Source organism: Betta splendens, chromosome 24 (genome assembly GCF_900634795.4).
Source record: "Betta splendens chromosome 24, fBetSpl5.4, whole genome shotgun sequence".
NCBI classification, from domain to species: Eukaryota; Metazoa; Chordata; class Actinopteri; order Anabantiformes; family Osphronemidae; genus Betta; species Betta splendens.
In genome coordinates, this window is record NC_040901.2 from 10,720,056 (window position 1) to 10,737,061 (window position 17,006).

The 17,006-nt window shown below is 51.9% G+C and overlaps 2 protein-coding genes across 2 annotated transcripts; both read right to left on the reverse strand.

Annotated features, from left to right (window-relative positions):
- Positions 1–530: 530 nt before the first annotated feature.
- On the reverse strand, positions 531–4,693 carry sytl3 (synaptotagmin-like 3). The gene is made up of 13 exons (XM_029141702.3): positions 4,501–4,693; positions 3,214–3,451; positions 2,869–3,084; positions 2,629–2,693; positions 2,470–2,521; positions 2,322–2,385; positions 2,167–2,239; positions 1,740–1,861; positions 1,540–1,653; positions 1,294–1,463; positions 1,117–1,213; positions 877–1,050; positions 531–782 (listed from the first exon to the last, which is right to left on the reverse strand). The coding sequence occupies exons 1-13, from the start codon at positions 4,547–4,549 to the stop codon at positions 750–752; spliced, it is 1,467 nt and encodes a 488-aa protein (XP_028997535.1). The 5' UTR covers positions 4,550–4,693; the 3' UTR covers positions 531–749.
- A 56-nt stretch (positions 4,694–4,749) lies between these two features.
- On the reverse strand, positions 4,750–16,776 carry enpp1 (ectonucleotide pyrophosphatase/phosphodiesterase 1). Its single transcript, XM_029141653.3, has 23 exons — positions 16,333–16,776; positions 14,307–14,388; positions 13,246–13,297; positions 12,647–12,744; positions 12,500–12,579; positions 11,963–12,082; positions 11,447–11,556; positions 11,303–11,368; positions 11,159–11,231; positions 10,963–11,071; positions 10,434–10,565; positions 10,320–10,351; positions 10,054–10,181; positions 9,601–9,670; positions 8,946–9,033; positions 8,670–8,854; positions 8,442–8,481; positions 8,201–8,361; positions 6,839–6,974; positions 6,690–6,761; positions 5,880–6,012; positions 5,373–5,517; positions 4,750–5,301 (listed from the first exon to the last, which is right to left on the reverse strand). The coding sequence occupies exons 1-23, from the start codon at positions 16,459–16,461 to the stop codon at positions 5,149–5,151; spliced, it is 2,394 nt and encodes a 797-aa protein (XP_028997486.1). The 5' UTR covers positions 16,462–16,776; the 3' UTR covers positions 4,750–5,148.
- Between the last annotated feature and the right edge of the window lie 230 nt (positions 16,777–17,006).

Here is a 17,006-nt window from a genome sequence, read left to right on the forward strand (position 1 = left end):
ATAAGATGGAGTTAACCGAGAATTCCTGGTCGGTGACGTCACCGCCCGACGGGAACATAGTAAGTGTTTCATTTCTTTTCCCCCGGAGCCTCCGTCGCAGCCGTTGGTGACACACCGAGAAACAGGCGTTGTCTGCGTTAAAGGCTCGCTGCTCCCACAGGCAGACGCCTGAACCGAGCGCAACAGGTATTCGATCACACCTTCGTGCCAATTAAACACACCAGAACACACACAGCACGCCCCGCAGGCGCGCGGGGACCGAGACCCGCGCATTTACAGCGTGACCCGGCGTCCCGAGCGCTGTTTGCATTAATGGGAAGGTTTTCGTCACCTTTGATAAGCACAGTTAGTCAGTGGCTCCAGAGTTAACCAGTGCAGCGCAAAAGCAACGAGACTGGAGCTGCAAGAAATGCTCTTCTGACCCCTGGTGACGCAAAAGAGGAATCCAGAGCTGACGCTGCCGACGTGGGTTGTTTAGAATATGTCTGTGTCTGTCATTTGTTAGTAAGAGCTCAGTTTAAAAACACAATGAAAGCGTATTTATTTATTTATATTTATTGTTTGGTGTTCTCTTTGGTTTGAGAATATATATTAGAAAGAATAAATAACGACTTTTTACCTAGTGTTTTCACGCATATTCACAAAAAAATCATTCATTTGCAACATTTGATACGAACCAAAATAATAAATGCAGGAAAGTCCATAAGTTATTGTTAAACAATTCCTCCACGCGGGGCTGAGCTGAGCTTCTACTCCACAGCGCCTCCATTTGGACTCTCGGCCTGATTCGTGGGAGAACGAAGGAGAGGCCAATTAGCGTTAACGCGTTACGCTCGTGGAACAGACCCACGCTCCTCCCCATCACTGCTCCTGTACCTTCGGACACAGCGGGTACCAGTTGAAGCCCTGGGAGTCCCTGTCGTCGAACCTCCAGCCGTCCAGCGGGAAGAGGACCTCGCCCAGGAACGCCTTCCTCTTCAGCGTCCCGGCCGCGTGCCACACGGTGGCCTGCAGCCTCTTTCCAAACAGGGACTGTCGCTCGATGGGATACTGGCGAAGGCAGAGACGTGTTAAAGCGTGACACAACCCCACGGTCACTCACAGGTGGCTTCCTACCTTAAAAACCTCATTATAAACGGGATCGGTGGTGTGTTTCTTCACCGACGTCTTCATTTTGCCGCCTCTGTCCGGCAACACGTGGAGCTTGACGTATCTGCACACAGAAACCACAGTCGCGTCACGAGGCACGCGGCACGCGGCACGCCACGCGACACCGTGCGGCGTCCTCCTTACGGGTGGCACTTCCTCTTCTTGGCGTCGCCGTGGGACAGGTTCCTGCCGGCGCCCACCGTGATCTCCAGGCAGGAGGCGCCGCCGTTGTAGGCCACCGCCAGCTCCAGCTCCCCGGTGACGCCGGCGCCGTCGGAGAGGCCGCACTCGGTGCTGATGCTGCTGCTGCTGCCCTGCAACGAGCGCGGACGCACGCATGAAAGTCGGCGCCGCGCGCGGGGCCGCGCGCGCGTCTCGGCTTCTACTCACTCTCCATCCTCCGTCGGAGCTGAAGGACGTCTCCTCTCCCCCGGTGGAGGAGCCGTCGTGGTCGCTGTCTTTGCTTTTCTTGAACAGGTTGGGAAGACTCGGGACTTTGGAGAGCTACGAAATGAAAGGAAAGTTCTGCTGTGTGATAAAATCAGAACCGGCTCAGCTTTGTCACGAGCTCCGCTCCCATCGTCACTCACGATGCCGCATTTGCTGATGTCGGTGTCAGACAGGCTCTTCTGGGTGCTGTAGATGAAGTGCGGCCTCCGGTCCCTGTTCACTCTCAGCAGGTCGTCGTTCACGTCGTTTTGCGACGCAATCTCTGCGCGGAGACACGCGAGGCGTTCACTGTACAGTGGTAGGGTCTCTCTCGCAGCAGAGTTGCACGGAGCGGTAGTTTCTGCCGCTACAATATCTGGGGGCATCATCTGATTCGACTTCCGCTCACAGGCGATGCTGTGAAGTCACCTCTGTTTCTGTGCAGGCCTTTATTTCTGGTGCGCTTCCTGTGTGGCTTTCCAAACGCGCGCTTCAGCCGAACACAGATCAGATTGTGCAGCGAAATAGCATCGGGAGGAAGCGCCGCTTCAGGGGCCGCAGCGGCAAACAGTTGACGAGTTCACTTACTCTTCATGTGACTGGCGAAGGTGACCATCAGGTTCTCCACGGATTTGGTGAAAGGCTTTGAGTGTTTGAAATCCTGCGGACAGAAGGCGCACAGTTAGCCGCGTGCTCGCGCACTTCACTGTTACTAGTGATGGCGTGAGCGGTCGCTGCTTCACCCCAGGTCTGCTGAAAAAGTGGTCCAGGTGCGGAGGAGGAGTCGGAGGCACGACCGATATGTGGCTGTGAAAATATGCATTACAACAAATTAGGTTTCTATTTTCCAGTAATTATTATAATACAGTTGGCAGATGCAAAATCACACACCTCAGCACGTTGTAGTTCTTTAATAGCGTCTCTCCAGCCGTCTCGTATTTACCTGCAAAACATGAACATGAAGAATGACGCTGATGCTGTAACTTAACGTAGAGGCTTCAACAAAGATGAGATCACCTGCGTTTCATCAATCAGAGCAGTAAAACGAACCTGTAACTGGAAACTTCTTTGCCCGTTCCTCTAAAAACCAGTCTCCAGACCTGATCTTCACGTCCCTGTGAAGATCAGATCACAACGTCACTTCCCTTTCAGGCTCAGGACTGAAGTCAACCTGCTGCTGAACCCTGTAATTACCGTGACTCAGGCAGCATCCGCCTGAGTTGCGGTGTGTTCAGGGTCCGCTCAGAGCTCTCGGCGCTCTGGTGGCCGTGTGGTGGGGCTCTACCGTACCTGTAGGCGTGACAGACCGTGCACGTCCAGCCCGCCGCTCCCACGCCCACGCGGCACTTGCTGCAGATGCGGTGGCTGCAGCCGAGGCACACGGCCCCCGAGTTCCACAGCTTCCCCAGGGGCCTCTGGCACCGGGCGCAGGTCCGCTCGCCGTACTGCCGGGCCGAGCTCTTGGCGCCTCGGCGCCGCAGCTCCTGCAGGTCGCATTTGATCCTCCTGAGGATCAAATACTGCAGATTAGTTCTACATGGAGCCAATGGGAGGCTGTGCATGAAATCCAATGACGACGTTCTGCCTCAGCATCACCACACATTAGATTATTTTCACGGGAAGGCGGCGGCTCACCTGATCCTGTCCTCCTCGATGATCCGCAGCTGCTTGTCTCTCCGCAGAACCTCCAGGACCTTCTCTCGCTCCAGAGCTTGAAGCAGACTCAAGTCCATGCTGTCGGCCGCCCTCCGCCGTCTGCCCTCGCTGCTGCGCCGCCTGTCTCCTTTTGGTCTCTGCCTCCTCCTCCTCTGCTCGTCAAACCCGTCCCCCTTCCTGGGAACCAGAGTCGGGCCTGCTGCCGTGTCTTCTGAAGCTGAATGAATCAAAGACAAGCGTTAGCCCGCGCGCTGCCCCCCCCCACAGCTTCCGCTGGTGAGCTACCCTGTGCGTCAGAGCCCGACGCCGATCTCCCCAGCAGATACAAGCAGCGAGAACTCTGGAGTGATTAAATCTCCCTAATCGCGTGGAAATACCCTGATTCAGAAGCCGTTGCTCCCTCTGCTGCCAGAGGAGCAGTGATGCTTCACTGATGTGCCAGCCAAATGCCAGCCTCCTGAATTATTGATGGCTGACGTGTGCTCTGATGTTCCAGCTCCTTCTTGTGCTTCCTCTGCAGGTCACCGGGCTCATTCGGACTCGCCCAAACATCAAAAATGCTCTTTGGAAAGTTTTATATTTATAGTAAACGGTTGTGTGAGTTGACTGAACTCGCTGTCTCATCTCTGCGTCTCTCTCGTCTCTCTGCTCTCAGGTTGACTGTTGGTTGTGGGGCAGGTGATGACGATGATGTCATTTCACGTCCACGTTACTAAACACAGAACCATGATTCATGCAGTCCCTATATTAGCGGTGGCCTCACATCCGAGAAGGGGAAGCCCACCAGGGCGCTGACAGTAACGGGCGTCTGTCAGAAGACGCCCCGGACCAAATATGGCGTCTGGAAGCAGGAGCGCGCGGGTCACACGGCCTCTGACGCGTTTCCCACACAGAAGCCACCTTCCTAGAAGTCCGGCTCCGATAGCGTGTCAGTGGTTCAGCGTGAATGATCACAAACAGAGCCATCAGCTGTCAGCTGGTAAAACATGAGCGTGGCCCACAGAGCTCCGCGCGGTGTTGACATGAGCGGCAGTTTCAACAGCTCATTAAAGGTTTTGCAAAGCTTCAGTTAGAAACTTGTGAAAGAAGGGAAAACCTCCAATATGATGATTTCGCCACCGTACAAGCAACAGTTAGACTTTTTTTTGCAAACTTAGCTCCAAATGAAAAAACGTAGCTTTAACCTTTACTCTCATCTTAAACAAAGGATCAAATCTCTACCGACACATCACGAGCAACAGTGAGAAATATGAACACGATACGTACTGTGGGTCACCAGCAGAGATGGAGCGCCGATGTGAGACGTTACCTTCATGCTCACTGCAGCATCAGTGGTCAGCTTGAGGAAGTGGAAGATTTTATACCGCACACGTTCTGAAATGAGTTTCCTTCCGCTCACACAGTTTGTGGGTAAAAGCTGCTGCGGCTGCTGGTTATATGTCTCGTCTGCCGCCCGTTGTTATGTCAACTGGATGTGAACGGTTCTGAAAGCATTGAGTCGGTGTTTGGAGTGGAGAGTTTTTATAAGAACCTGTATTTGTCCATAAGTGTCACATTGAAAAAACCTTTGGCAACAAAACATAAACATGAATCCTCACAAACAAATATATCCATCAGTGATTATGAAGAACAGCTCCACAGATGTACAAATCGATCTCAAGGCACAAAACAGACCCTCAAATGTGAAGAATCAAACCATCCAACAGATTAAAGAGCCTTCAGTCACGCACACACACACACACACACACACGCACACAAATTCATGGCTTTCGCACTCATTTGCTTTGATGCGGACGGACTTGGCGTCAGGTGACTTTGGTCTGAAGACAGGAAACGCGCGGCCCCTGCTGCGTCCGCGTGGGATCGCCGTGGCTTCCTGTGGAAACGGCTGCTCGCTGTGGACCCGTCCCATCGTCAGGGAGTCTGTAGGAACGTCTTGAGCTGCAGCGTCTCCTCCACGGATATTCTGTTGTTGTAGAAGCTGAGCCCAGTCAGGAGCTCCACGTCGCGAACCCGGGCGGCGTGAAACTTCAGCCAGTCCTCCACCCACGACAGGTCCGACCCGTTCTGAAAGAGTGGGCGACTTATTCAAAGCTCCCACACTCGGTTTGTGTCGGCAGGAGTGGGGGGTTACTCACAGCACAGCTCTCTGTGTGATCGGGCCGGTGGGGCAGGATGAAGGCGCTGGCCCTCAGCCGGCCTTCGCAGCTCAGGGGGCCAAAGGTCGAGTTCCCGCAGCTGCTCAGGATCAGGAAGAAATGTGTCGGCACCGGGGCCTCGTTCCTGCGCGACGAGAGGTCAGAAGGTTTAAATCGGGGCCTCCTCTTGCTACTTAACACCTCCGTGTTCACAAGTAAGAACGATTATATGAGCAAGAAAACACCTTTTCTGCGTAAAACAGCACATGACTGTTTTATCAGTTAGTTTTTCCACTTTGTTTCCAATTAGTGACCTGCGCAGCATCACGGGACGGTCAAGGTCAAACCACACGCTGGCTCATTCACAGCCAGTTACTGCCTGTTGCTGTTATCTCAGTTAGGAGGCCTCTTATCTTGGCTCGGTTAAACCAGATATTCAGCGTGTTTGGGCGTGAGGCCTGATAGTTAAATGCCTACAGTTGCCTCCTCCAGACACCCTGGACTTACCCTGAGAGGCTTCTAAGCGCATCGACCTGTCCATTGTAGTCTACATCGAATATGGGCCCACTCAGGACGTTGGTCCCGTTCAGCTGGCGTGAATACTTTGGAAGCAGGACGTCGTGGATGTGGATCCAAACATCTGCAGTAACACAGAGGAAGCAGAGCTTTGAGACCCATGGAATGCAGAACAAATTATAAGGCAGTCAAAGGTCTAGAAGGCTGTCTCTGTCCACCAGGGGGCAGCAGATATCGGCGATATTTGAGGGAGGGGAGGTTGTGCCACAGGACTTCATACAGATGAGAGTGGTTTGGTTTATAGCGTGGGTGGCGCCAGTGCAAACACAGTCCCAGATGTCTTTGCTGAGACTTAACTCTTCAATGCATTAATCGGCCAAAACACCAGCATCTGTGTGGTCCAAGTTCTCACTACTCCAAACTTGACAGACACTCACACAGAGAGCATTGTAGTGATCGTGGGCGAGCAATGTTTAATCCAGATGACTGATGACAGTGTCTACGGAGCTTTCGGCCGATGATTCAATCCTAATTATTGTCTACATGAGATGACCGGAGGATTAACTCAGGAATAAGTCCTCAGACTAAACTCGAACTCTGCTCTACACCTGTATAATCAGTGGTTAGATGTTTGGACTACACTTATATATATTTAAAGCCAATTGGGACAAATTATAGGCAGCTTTTAAAAAAGTCAGCTTTGAAGTGTGTAATGGTGGAAAACTGAAACACCTGCTCTGACACAGCGAGCGTTTAACACTGGACGAAGCGTGTGACGTTGTGTTTTTAATGTTTACTCACCTTTAAACGCAGGAAACATCGGAGCCATGTTGCTCGTGAGTAAAGAGTCCGTCTCACGTTCGTAACTCAGATCTGCAAAGAAGGAGGTTAGTTAAGTCTTAAATACAAAGCAGTGGAGTGATTATGGGATGCAGCTGGCACACGCTCACTGGGGGGATGCAGGAGGCCGTAGGTCAGAGTAGGATTGCCTCTGTAGCGTGCACACGTCTGGCTGGCGGCCGGCGGGACGCGGACGTCGGCGCGGACGCACGCCTGCGACTCCGGACTCGTGGGTCGGACTCCGGTCTGAGAGAGAGGAGCGGTCAGTGGCCACGGAGCAGCAGCAGGAATGCGAGCCAGCGCAGGGAGCTGGGTTTGGACTGGGCTTGGCCTGTGGCAGAGGGTCAGCGAGGCCGTCGCACGACTTCTGCTAGTGCTAGCCGCTTGAAGGGTGGTGATTTGGATTTGGGCTGCTTAGAGTCTGCTCATACTTACTGAGAATATGTCTAGCTGGAGAAAGAAAAGGTGAAACTCGATTGATGCTAAACCTACCCTGACTTCCTTACTTTGGGCTACGCTAGCTGAGTATTATGCTACGCTAGCTGAGTATTATTTTACACTAGCTGAGTATTATGCTACACTAGTTGAGTATTATGCTACACCAATTGAGTATTATGCTATGCTAGCTGAGTATTATGCTATGCTAGCTGAGTATTATGCTACACTAGCCGAGTATTATTTTACACTAGCTGAGTATTATGCTACACTAGTTGAGTATTATGCTACACCAATTAAGTATTAGGCTATGCTAGCTGAGTATTATGCTACCCTAGCCGAGTATTATGCTACCCTAGCCGAGTATTATGCTATGCTAGCTGAGTATTATGCTATGCTAGCCGAGTATTATGCTAATTAATGATTATTACTGAAGGTGCTGGAGCTCTTAAACATGGTGACCAAAGAACATAAACATTTCCATCTTCCCTGTAACTAACACTAAGTTGCACACGTCTTTCAAGGAAACTTCTGGGAAAATATCTAGAACTTATTTTAATTACATTTTTTTTAATTTGCCTGATTATGCTAGAAACGCACTGCAGCCCGGCTTCACAGCGACTAGCTCGAATCCAGCTTCGTGTGGACTGAGCCTTGCTGTGGGCGTGTGAGTGGGTTTGAAACCGTGACACAGTACAAGCGCCGCTCTGCCGTTTTCCATTCGGACAAAGAATGAATGGAAACGTCTACATCCTCATTTGCTCCACCACGCTGAGAGTAACCGTGTAAACTCTCCGGGGGGAATGCATCACTCTGCCTGAGGTTGTGATTTACACTAAAGGTCGGCCACATAATGAGAAAGACAAGAAGCGTTGGAGCCAACACGAGCAGGGATGATGAGCAACAGCTGCCTAAAGAAAGAACTCTGATGCTAAAAGCCTCTTCCAGTCCGCTGCCAAAACCTGAACCGCGGAAGAAATACAGCTTGAGAGAAAAGGCTATGTTTAGAGATAAAAGAGTGCTTCCAGCGGACTCACCAGAGGACGGACCGTGTATGACACCCAGAGGGGCATGAGGCGGTCTTTGCTGAAGCCGTTGAGGTAGTCGGAGTGGTGGAGCAGGCAAAAGGTGGCGCCCTGCTGGACCACCTTAGGGATGCCGAAAGGACTATGGAGGCGCTGTACGCCGGTTTTACTGGCTGAGGAGAGAACATTTAAAGGTCACGAGCATTTACCCTGAAAACGATACAAACGGAGAGGAGAAGGAAGTCGGACTCACTTGTATTGAAAGACATCAGAAGCCTGTTCAGGTCCCTCTCCTGAAAATGAACACACAAACTCAGACTAGCTTCTGTAGCTGTTGTTGGAGCAGATGGAAGCTGAAGAGATCACTAAAGTCTGTGTGGTCCATCCTCCAGTGACCATGAACATGAGGACCGTCTCCTGATTCATGGCAGTAACGTGACTAAATACAAATCAGCAGTACTCAGTTACTCTTTGCACGTACCATCGCGGAGGTTTGCGATGCACAGGTGCACTGCAGGTCGTCCGTGGGGGAGGGGCCGCTGGCCAGGCAGGGGGTCTCGTAGGAAAGCGCAGCTGGGTACCCCGGCTGATGGAAGGGGCGCCTCAGCAGGTGGTTCAGGCTGCCGTGGGTCCCGTTGTTGGGAGCGGGGCGAATACGGAGGAGGTCTGGGGGGAGAGAAGTGAAACCAGAGGATGGAGTCATGCAGATTTTGAGTTGAACATCCAGTTAATGCTGCAGTCAAACGAAGCAACGTACCACACATGAGGTTATACAGCTCAATGTTCTCAAACGGGGGAACCACAGTTTTGTTTTTAAATCCTGGACCATAGCCAATGAAAATTGCCTGCAAATACAACACAGACTTAGATTCACACAAGAAGAAGCTTTAAAATCCTCCATGAGCTAAACTCAGGCGCTCCTCTTTGTTTTGCTATTGTGAAACTGAGGACGAGGCGAGCTGGGCGATGACATCACTGGTGGGAATGCTCACCGGTCTCCCAGGTCTCCGGCACTGGGAGGGTCAACACAGTGGGTCAGTTAGCACATGACGGATGATGGTTCAGGAGCAACCGTGGCCTCCTGCTGCTTCCAAACACGCAGAGGCTGGAGCAGATCACGTTCCCACGCCCCCTTATCAGCAGCCTCCATGCTGTAATCCATTGCTTTACTGGTGAATTCAAGAAAACTCAGGTTTTCTTGTGCAACTCCTTTTTTCAAACGACGGACTGTTGCGCCACTCGATAGCGTGAATGAAAGAATGGCCTAGAATGCATTTAATGCCGCCTTTTTTTAGCCTCAATGTCTTAAAGTTAAGATGGCTGACGGCACCGCGAGCGTTCACTTAATCATCTACAGGAAGGTTAACGCTTCTGTCTAAGACTCTTTAACACCTGAGGCGCTGCCCTCTCACCTGCATGTTGGTGAAGAGGTTGTCTGAGCCGTGGAAGCCTCCTCTGCAGTACTTGATTTCTTTGCGATTGCTGCAGAGATCGAATGAGACGCTGAGGTTAAAACAGAAGCGAAGCCTGACAGCGGCCATCGCATTCGGAGTCTGTCCGCCCTGAAGCAGCAGACTCCGCTGGTGGAGTTCTTCAGCCTGAAGCAATTTTCTGTGATTACATGTGTGTGTGAGTGTTTCAACTTCTGTGTGGCCAGAATTACTGCATTAACAGCCTTTCTACTGTATTTACTGTACTTTTCTTGTGGTAATTATTACCAGCTTGATTCTAAAACAGCATGAAAGTTCTTCCTTCCTTCCTTCCTTCCTTCCTTCCTTCCTTCCTTCCTTCCTGCTTTTCCTTATCCCACAAACATTCCCATTTTATTGTCCCATCCTAGGATGCTGTCAGTGTTTGGGACCTACAGCGCCGCCTGCCAGCCGGGCTTCATGTAAAGGTGCCCCCTCTCGATGCGCTGGTTGTTGGCAAAGTGCATTCTCTTGGGCAGGTTCTCTTTGAGGTACGGCCTCATTGGCTGATCAGGGGTCCTGCACTTCAGAACACACACACACACAAGAAGGATCGACGGTCAGTGGAGCGAACGCGTCGCACCGCGCCGCGTTCCAGGACGAGCGGGTGACTGCCCATTCATCTAATCAACACAAGCGCCAGGTCGGCATAGCTCGCATACCGACAGGTTCCGCACCAGGCCCTCGTAGTCGACTGGGGGAGAGAAAACACAAGGACGCCGTTAGAAACGCGGGGTCGGAACGGGGGTCCGTGCAGTGCCGGGGTGTGAACTCACAGGAGAAGAAGTCGTCGGGGAGGCGAGCGGGTCTGATGCGAGCAGCCGGGCCTTGGACGAGGGTGAAGGCGCCGGTGTCGTCCTGGTAGTTCGATATGAACGCGGCCTTTTCGCACGAAGCCTCCTCCATGCCTGGAACAGAGAACAACAAGGGGTCCCTTTACAAACGTGCTGCTTATGGACCTTATCGAAGTCTTTGTTACTGTTAGAAATGCATTTGTAACGTTTGAACTTCCTGTCTAACATGCGTCAGCCTCGCTTTGGGTGTGACATCATGTGATGCTGATGAGAAGCCTGTATCTTCCTGGAAAATCGCATCACTGGGTCGCTCCCACACTCGCTTGTGTAACCATCTTTAATTACAAGCCTGAACACATGGCCTCCAAATGTTCAGGCTTGACTTCTAACGCGCGGCTGAGAAACGCTCCTTTTCCCAGCGCTTCATTTCTGGCACGAGACGCCGGTTCTTCCGCAACAGGTGCAGGGACCCGGTCGAATTCCTTCACATCCGCCTCGCGGCTCATCTCACCGTGGTCCGACACGACCATCAGGTTCACACAGTGGTGCAGGTTCCTCTCAGCCAGTCCCTCCAGCAGCAGGCCCAGGATCCGGTCCACGTTCTTCAAAGCCGTGACGACCTGAAGGCGAGAGCGCAGTTCAACCTCAACACCTCCATGCGTGACGTTGGCCTCGTCATTGTGCATGAGCGGCTACAGTTTCCAGACCTGTGAACTCTCTGGTCCGTAAGAATGTCCCGATGAGTCCGGTTCTTCCAGGTACAGAGTGTAAAAGTCCGGCCTGAAACCACAAAGGCCACAGTTAAACATCACGCTTGGGTTCTGGGGGTCTCTTCAGTGGAGGTGCTGCACCTCTGCTCCTTGGGCAGACTGAGCCAGCTGAACAGCGTCGACAGCCTCGTCTCAAACGTCACGCTCCTGCGCACAATAAAAAGCTCAGCGTCACGAGGAGCCGCTCGAGTGCAAACCCGCGCGGCGCCGCGTCACCGCTCTTACTTGTCGTACGGCTTGTAGAACGTCGGGTAGGTGTCTTTGATGGGCACGTCCGAGCCGGGCCAGAAGAAGGTGGCCGCCGTCAGGTTCTGACGCATGGCGGTGATCCAGACCTGGAGGAAGCAAAGGGGCTCAGGTTCATGATTGGGACCGGTCAGTTCTGATGAACCGCCTGATGCGCTGCCTGTCACACGTTGAGGGATGACTCCCATTTAAATGGAGACCACAAAGCGTCTAAACAAGCGCAGCGCCGGCCTCCCAGGCTGTCACTCAGCACCAGCACAGTCTGTAATTATATCCAGAGGCTCATTTAGGGAAGATCTGACTGCGAGCAAAAAAAAAAAACCAGAACGCGCCTTGTGCTCTTCGCAGACAGCAAATTACAGCGTGATTTGCTTCCTGTTGCGCACAAGACCAGTGTCTCATCTTGATTCATGTCTCCTCCACAAATCGGGATGTGACTTTTTACAGCTTACTCAGCAGTCAGAGCCACCCCCCCACAGAACCAGCACCGCTCACCGGTTCCCCCTGGTACCACGCGGGGTTGAGCTTCTCGTCCGTTTTCAGGCTGAAGAAGGCGTTTCGGGCCACGTCGTACATCTTGTTGTCCACGATCCCGTGAGACTCCGGATAGAGACCCTGGAAGGAGGAGCGGTGGAACAAGCAACCATTAGCTCGTCGCTAAGCTAACACTGACATATTTCCTTTGTAGCGCTACAAAGGAGAAGTCCAGTAGTTACAGCTGTCATGACTCAACGTCAAGATAATTCAGATGGACGACGGAAGATTTCTCAAGCTAATCGTTAATGCACTTATGTAGTAATCTATTGCTGGAATCCACAATCCTGCACAATAGAGTCTTTCAAACACAGATTGTTCCCTAAAGACGTCACAGGAGGGTCCTCAGCGTCACACTATGTCAAGGCTCATTTTGAACCTACTGTATCTTTACATTGTTCTGTGCTGCTCTTTATAGACGCCCTCCTCACCACAGACAAAACAAGTGGCTCCAATAAATCAGCATTTGTGTCTGTAAACACAGCGCGACTGACTCACCGTCACAATGGCGTAGTGGTTTGGGAACGTCTTCGTGGGGTAAACAGGCCTCATGTATGGAGCCGTTGTCCCGGCGCTTCCTGCAACACATTAAGCGTGAGCCACACCAGGACGCTGGGTCGGTGGCGGAGACGTGCCGGGACTTACGCAGCCGGCTGAGGACGGGAAGCTGGGGGCCGTGGTCTTTCAGGTACTCGGCTCGGAAGCCGTCCAGGGACACCAGGATGAGGGGCGCCCTGGAAAAGCTGGGCGGAAACACAGGAAGGAGATCAGTGAGGTGGGAGTCGGGAGCCGGGTCCGTGTTCAGAAAGAAATCTGGAGGAGGAGCATCACGCTCGAGCTGTGACACATTATTACATAATGCGGAGGCGAAGGTTAAATATCAGCCCCCACAACAAAACACAGCTCAGCTTGTGTTTCACTGGGAGCAACTAGAAGCGTCTGCATCAATCAGCTGTTTTTTTACCGAGCAGCTTGTTTTCGTGTTAAAACCACACTTTAAAATAAAAAGTGTTGACGAAAGACAAACCAGAGGATAAATGTCTCCAAAATACAGACAGCATCACACCCAGAAGTAGCTGCAGCCTGTGTTTGCTCTAATGGGCCCGACTGGGGTCACTCCCTCACCAACACGAACCTGGGCCCAGTTTCCGTTAGAACCACGGGCCTGAAATAGACTCAACGGTCTGTTCTTCACTGTAGCTGACGATGTGACGGCTGAGAGCGGAACAGTAGAAGAGTTTTACCCGGGTGGACAGTGACTGTCCTCAGTGGGCTCCTCCGGCCACAGCTCCTCTCCTGGAAAGAGCAGAGGCGCAAATGAATGAGTGAGCGAATCTGCAGTACATTCACGTGGACATGATCAGTTCATCACTCGTTAGTGTTGTCAGGGTATTTTCGTTGTGAAAATACACAACATCACTTTCTACAAGCACATGAAGCTGCAAAAATGCAGAGGTGGTGCCAATTTTCTTGCACATGGAGGATTTCCTGTGTTTCCAGGCCAGGGAAGTCTTTCCACTGCTTCTTGGAAGATGAACAGAGCGGGAACACGTTATATAAAGACAAACATCCCTGCTAATGCCGGGCCCGACGCGGTTCTGGGAAAGAGGGGAGGAGCTCGGGTCCACCTTCACCTCAATGTGACACATGTTTTACTGTAAATCTGCTTCCAAGCACATCACTCTCCAATGCAATCAAGTCCTGGCCCATTTTTTCTCATGTCCGCAGCGGGAGATCAGCCTCGTGATGGAGGCAGCCGCGCACACACGTGTGCTCCGGCGTCGCTGATGGCGTCTGGGCCGGGCCGAGGACCCCGCCCAGGCTGGATACAGCCGCCCGCAGTCACCAGGAATGGGAGAGGGCCGTCTGGGCACAGCCGTCTGCAACAAAGAGCTCCCTGACGCCTCCGGCTGAGCCCAGAGAAGCGGCAGAAAACATGCCAACCACCAGTGAACATTCCTGTCTGGCTCAAATGTGTATTTATGACATGTTTTGCACCGAGCGGCACCGCGGCCTGCAGCGTTGACCTCTTCTCACGCTTCTCGGTGACGGCTGCTTGGTAACATGACTCCCCCCCTCTCATATAGCTCCTATAGGATCCGCAGTGGGGTGTAAACAGGCGTTACGTGACATTAGCAGCTGGTTGGTTTCAGTGGCAGCGCGCATGTGTTTATTCCCCGCATCCGTTGGGATTTGAGCAGATCCATCACTGGTCTACGTTCATCTGCTCTCCATTTGGGCGTCGCTTTGTTGATCCGTGGGTCCACGTGGCAGTGGTAACATACGTAACGGACGCGTAGCCCACCTCCCGCTCCGGCGCCGCTCCTCAGAGACAGGACCACGGCCAGGAAGACCAGCAGCACCAGCAGCAGCAGCAGCAGCAGCGCCTGGAACCCAGAGAACAGAGTCACCGACGCCCGTGAATCACGCGGAGCCTTCAGAGGCAACATGACGGTTGATGTTCGGCTGCTATTCCTGGCTCTGGGGGGAATTAATTCACGCTATGGCCGCCACCGCCGCCACTTTGGCAGCTATTTTTAAACCCCGTCACGGCTGAAGAGGCGTCGTGATTTACATTTTGAGTGATGCTCTGGCGACAATCTCTGCGGCCTCTCGCGCTGGCAGTCCAGACGCAGCGCGGCGTCCGCTACATGCCTGTGTGACCATAATATAAACACACAGTAACAGACTTCTGGCTCCAGCGGCGCCGCCGTAAATCAGGCCGTTCTGCGGAAGCAAACATGCTCACGGTCTTCGATTAACAGAGCACAGAATGCGCCGTGACATCGCGGCAGGACCTGCTCAAACCGTCGTGACCTTTGACCTGAACCTGTTCAACTACTGCACTGACCACAGTCTCAGCACTGGGCCGCGTGGCTTCCTCTTTCGGCCACTTTAGGTCCGTGTTCATCTTTTTTTGGTTGTTTTGCCCGTTTCTGGCTTGTGGTTCTCCATTTTAGACTCGCTTTGTTGTCGTTTTTTCCACATAGAGCCACTCTGCTGTACACTGCTGTGCACCGACGGGCTCTTTTATGGTACCGGGGTTCTGGTTCCACCAGCACACGGCTGGACCCTCATTGTAGACTCTAGACTTCCCATCTTAACTGAAGATGGGTTCAAAGCCCACTGGCAGCACTGTGTGCATAAATTACAGCAAATTCAAGGCAGCTGACTTTGGATTTTCATGATTTCACGTACTGCAGGTTAGTCAATCTGGTGCCGGCTTCAGTAGAACCTTCAACCCTCTCGCCACCTCACAGGGCTGGAGCCCAAAGTAATAATTAAACAACTGCTAAATATTAACCTGACCCCCATTGACGCAGGTTTGATGCGGGACTGTGGGAATCCTCTACTGCAAGTAATCCTCTTAGTCAGATTCATCCAGTATAAGCCAGGCCTGATCCTAGACAGGTACTGTATGGAAATATGCTGCGCTCATTTTCTCCAGGTGACGGGGGAGAGAGAGAGAGAGAGGGGGGGGGGGACTTTGTGGAAAAGCTCTCAACTGTGGTCTTTGTGGGCTGTGAAAGTAAACAGTGTGTCTGCTGGAAACCTACTTGTCTGAGGGTGAAGCCCAAATACGACTGTCTGCGTAGTTAAGAGCTGATTGGACTGCAGGAGGGGAACAGTCCTGGGTCTGGATTTATTGTTCTGACGGCACAATGAAACTACGCGTACACGAGTAACAGTTTTCCCGTGAGACGGCCGAGCTTTGCCTCATGTGTAACTAATGAGTGCCAGACTGCTTCCTGTGGTCGAGCTGGAGTTTCCTGGTGAATACTTGAAAAGATGCGATCACTCGCTTCGACTTTCCAGTCCGCGCGGTTTGAGTTTGTTTCCCCTCCGTAGCCTGTAATTTGGCCAAAATACACCAATTCCCCCCCCATTTTGCTTCAGGGGTCCTCCCAGTCTCTGCGACGTACAGTAAATCTGGCCTCCGCTGCAAACGAGAGGAATCCCAAACGCGCAATCACATTTCAATTATGGTTTTTGTCGTCGTGTGTTCCACATTGAGCGTCCTGTACTGTACATGCAGATGATGTGAGTCCTCCCCTTCTGCCCATTGTGTTGAGAGTCATGACATTGTACACGTTTAAGGAGACAGACACTGAAAATCACCCGTAATTTCAAAATAAAGTCACTTTGGGGTTTTTATCACCCATAAACTATCACATAGACGTCATGAATGCATTCAGACTGAAACCATGATTTGTCTTAAAAATAAACTTTATGATCACATCAGTTTCAACTGTAGCCAAGACCCTGTAGTTTCTGCCTAAATGGGATCCACAGTGAAGCTTTACAGTGAAAGTCATCGACTCTGAACGTACCCCAGTAATGATTTTCCATCGCCTGCTCCACTTGTTGCGCTGCGCAGCGTTCCTCCTCTCATTCTCCATGTCCCCAGTCCTAAATAAAGTCGCAGCCAGTTCAGTCGAGTCTCCCTTCGTTGAATCCATCCTAAAAAGAAAAAAAACCCGAAAACTCCTGGCAGCGGTTTTTTGTTTCCAGCTTTCTGGGCTTCCCCGGGATAAAAATGACTAATATGCGCAGCGACCCTCCGCTGCAGCTTTAGCGCCGCCTCGATTCTGCAAGTTTCGAAGCTTCGGCTCGAGGCTGATCTGAGCAGGAGGCTGGATATGGACTCAGCAGCTCAACGCTGGTTATTTTGGCTCAGGTGTCGTTTTTCTGCAAAGTCTGATCACCAATAAAACACATACAGCAGCTGGATGCTTAGGTAATGAGCCTCTAATTCAAAGGAAACGCAGGAAACGTGTTCCATATATGTGTGTTTTCACTTACATCTGTCGTGTTCGTCTAAATCCTCAACTACGAGACAGGAGCGAACTTTTACAGCTGTTCAGGAACTTTTAAAGAACGTATGTGATCGCTGGCAGAACGCCTGAGTGATGGCGCCATCTTGTGGCCAAAGTGGGAAATTGCGATGAAACTGAGTTAAAGGGTGGCTTCACTAAATTTGCACCGTTTTCGTTGTGTATGTAGC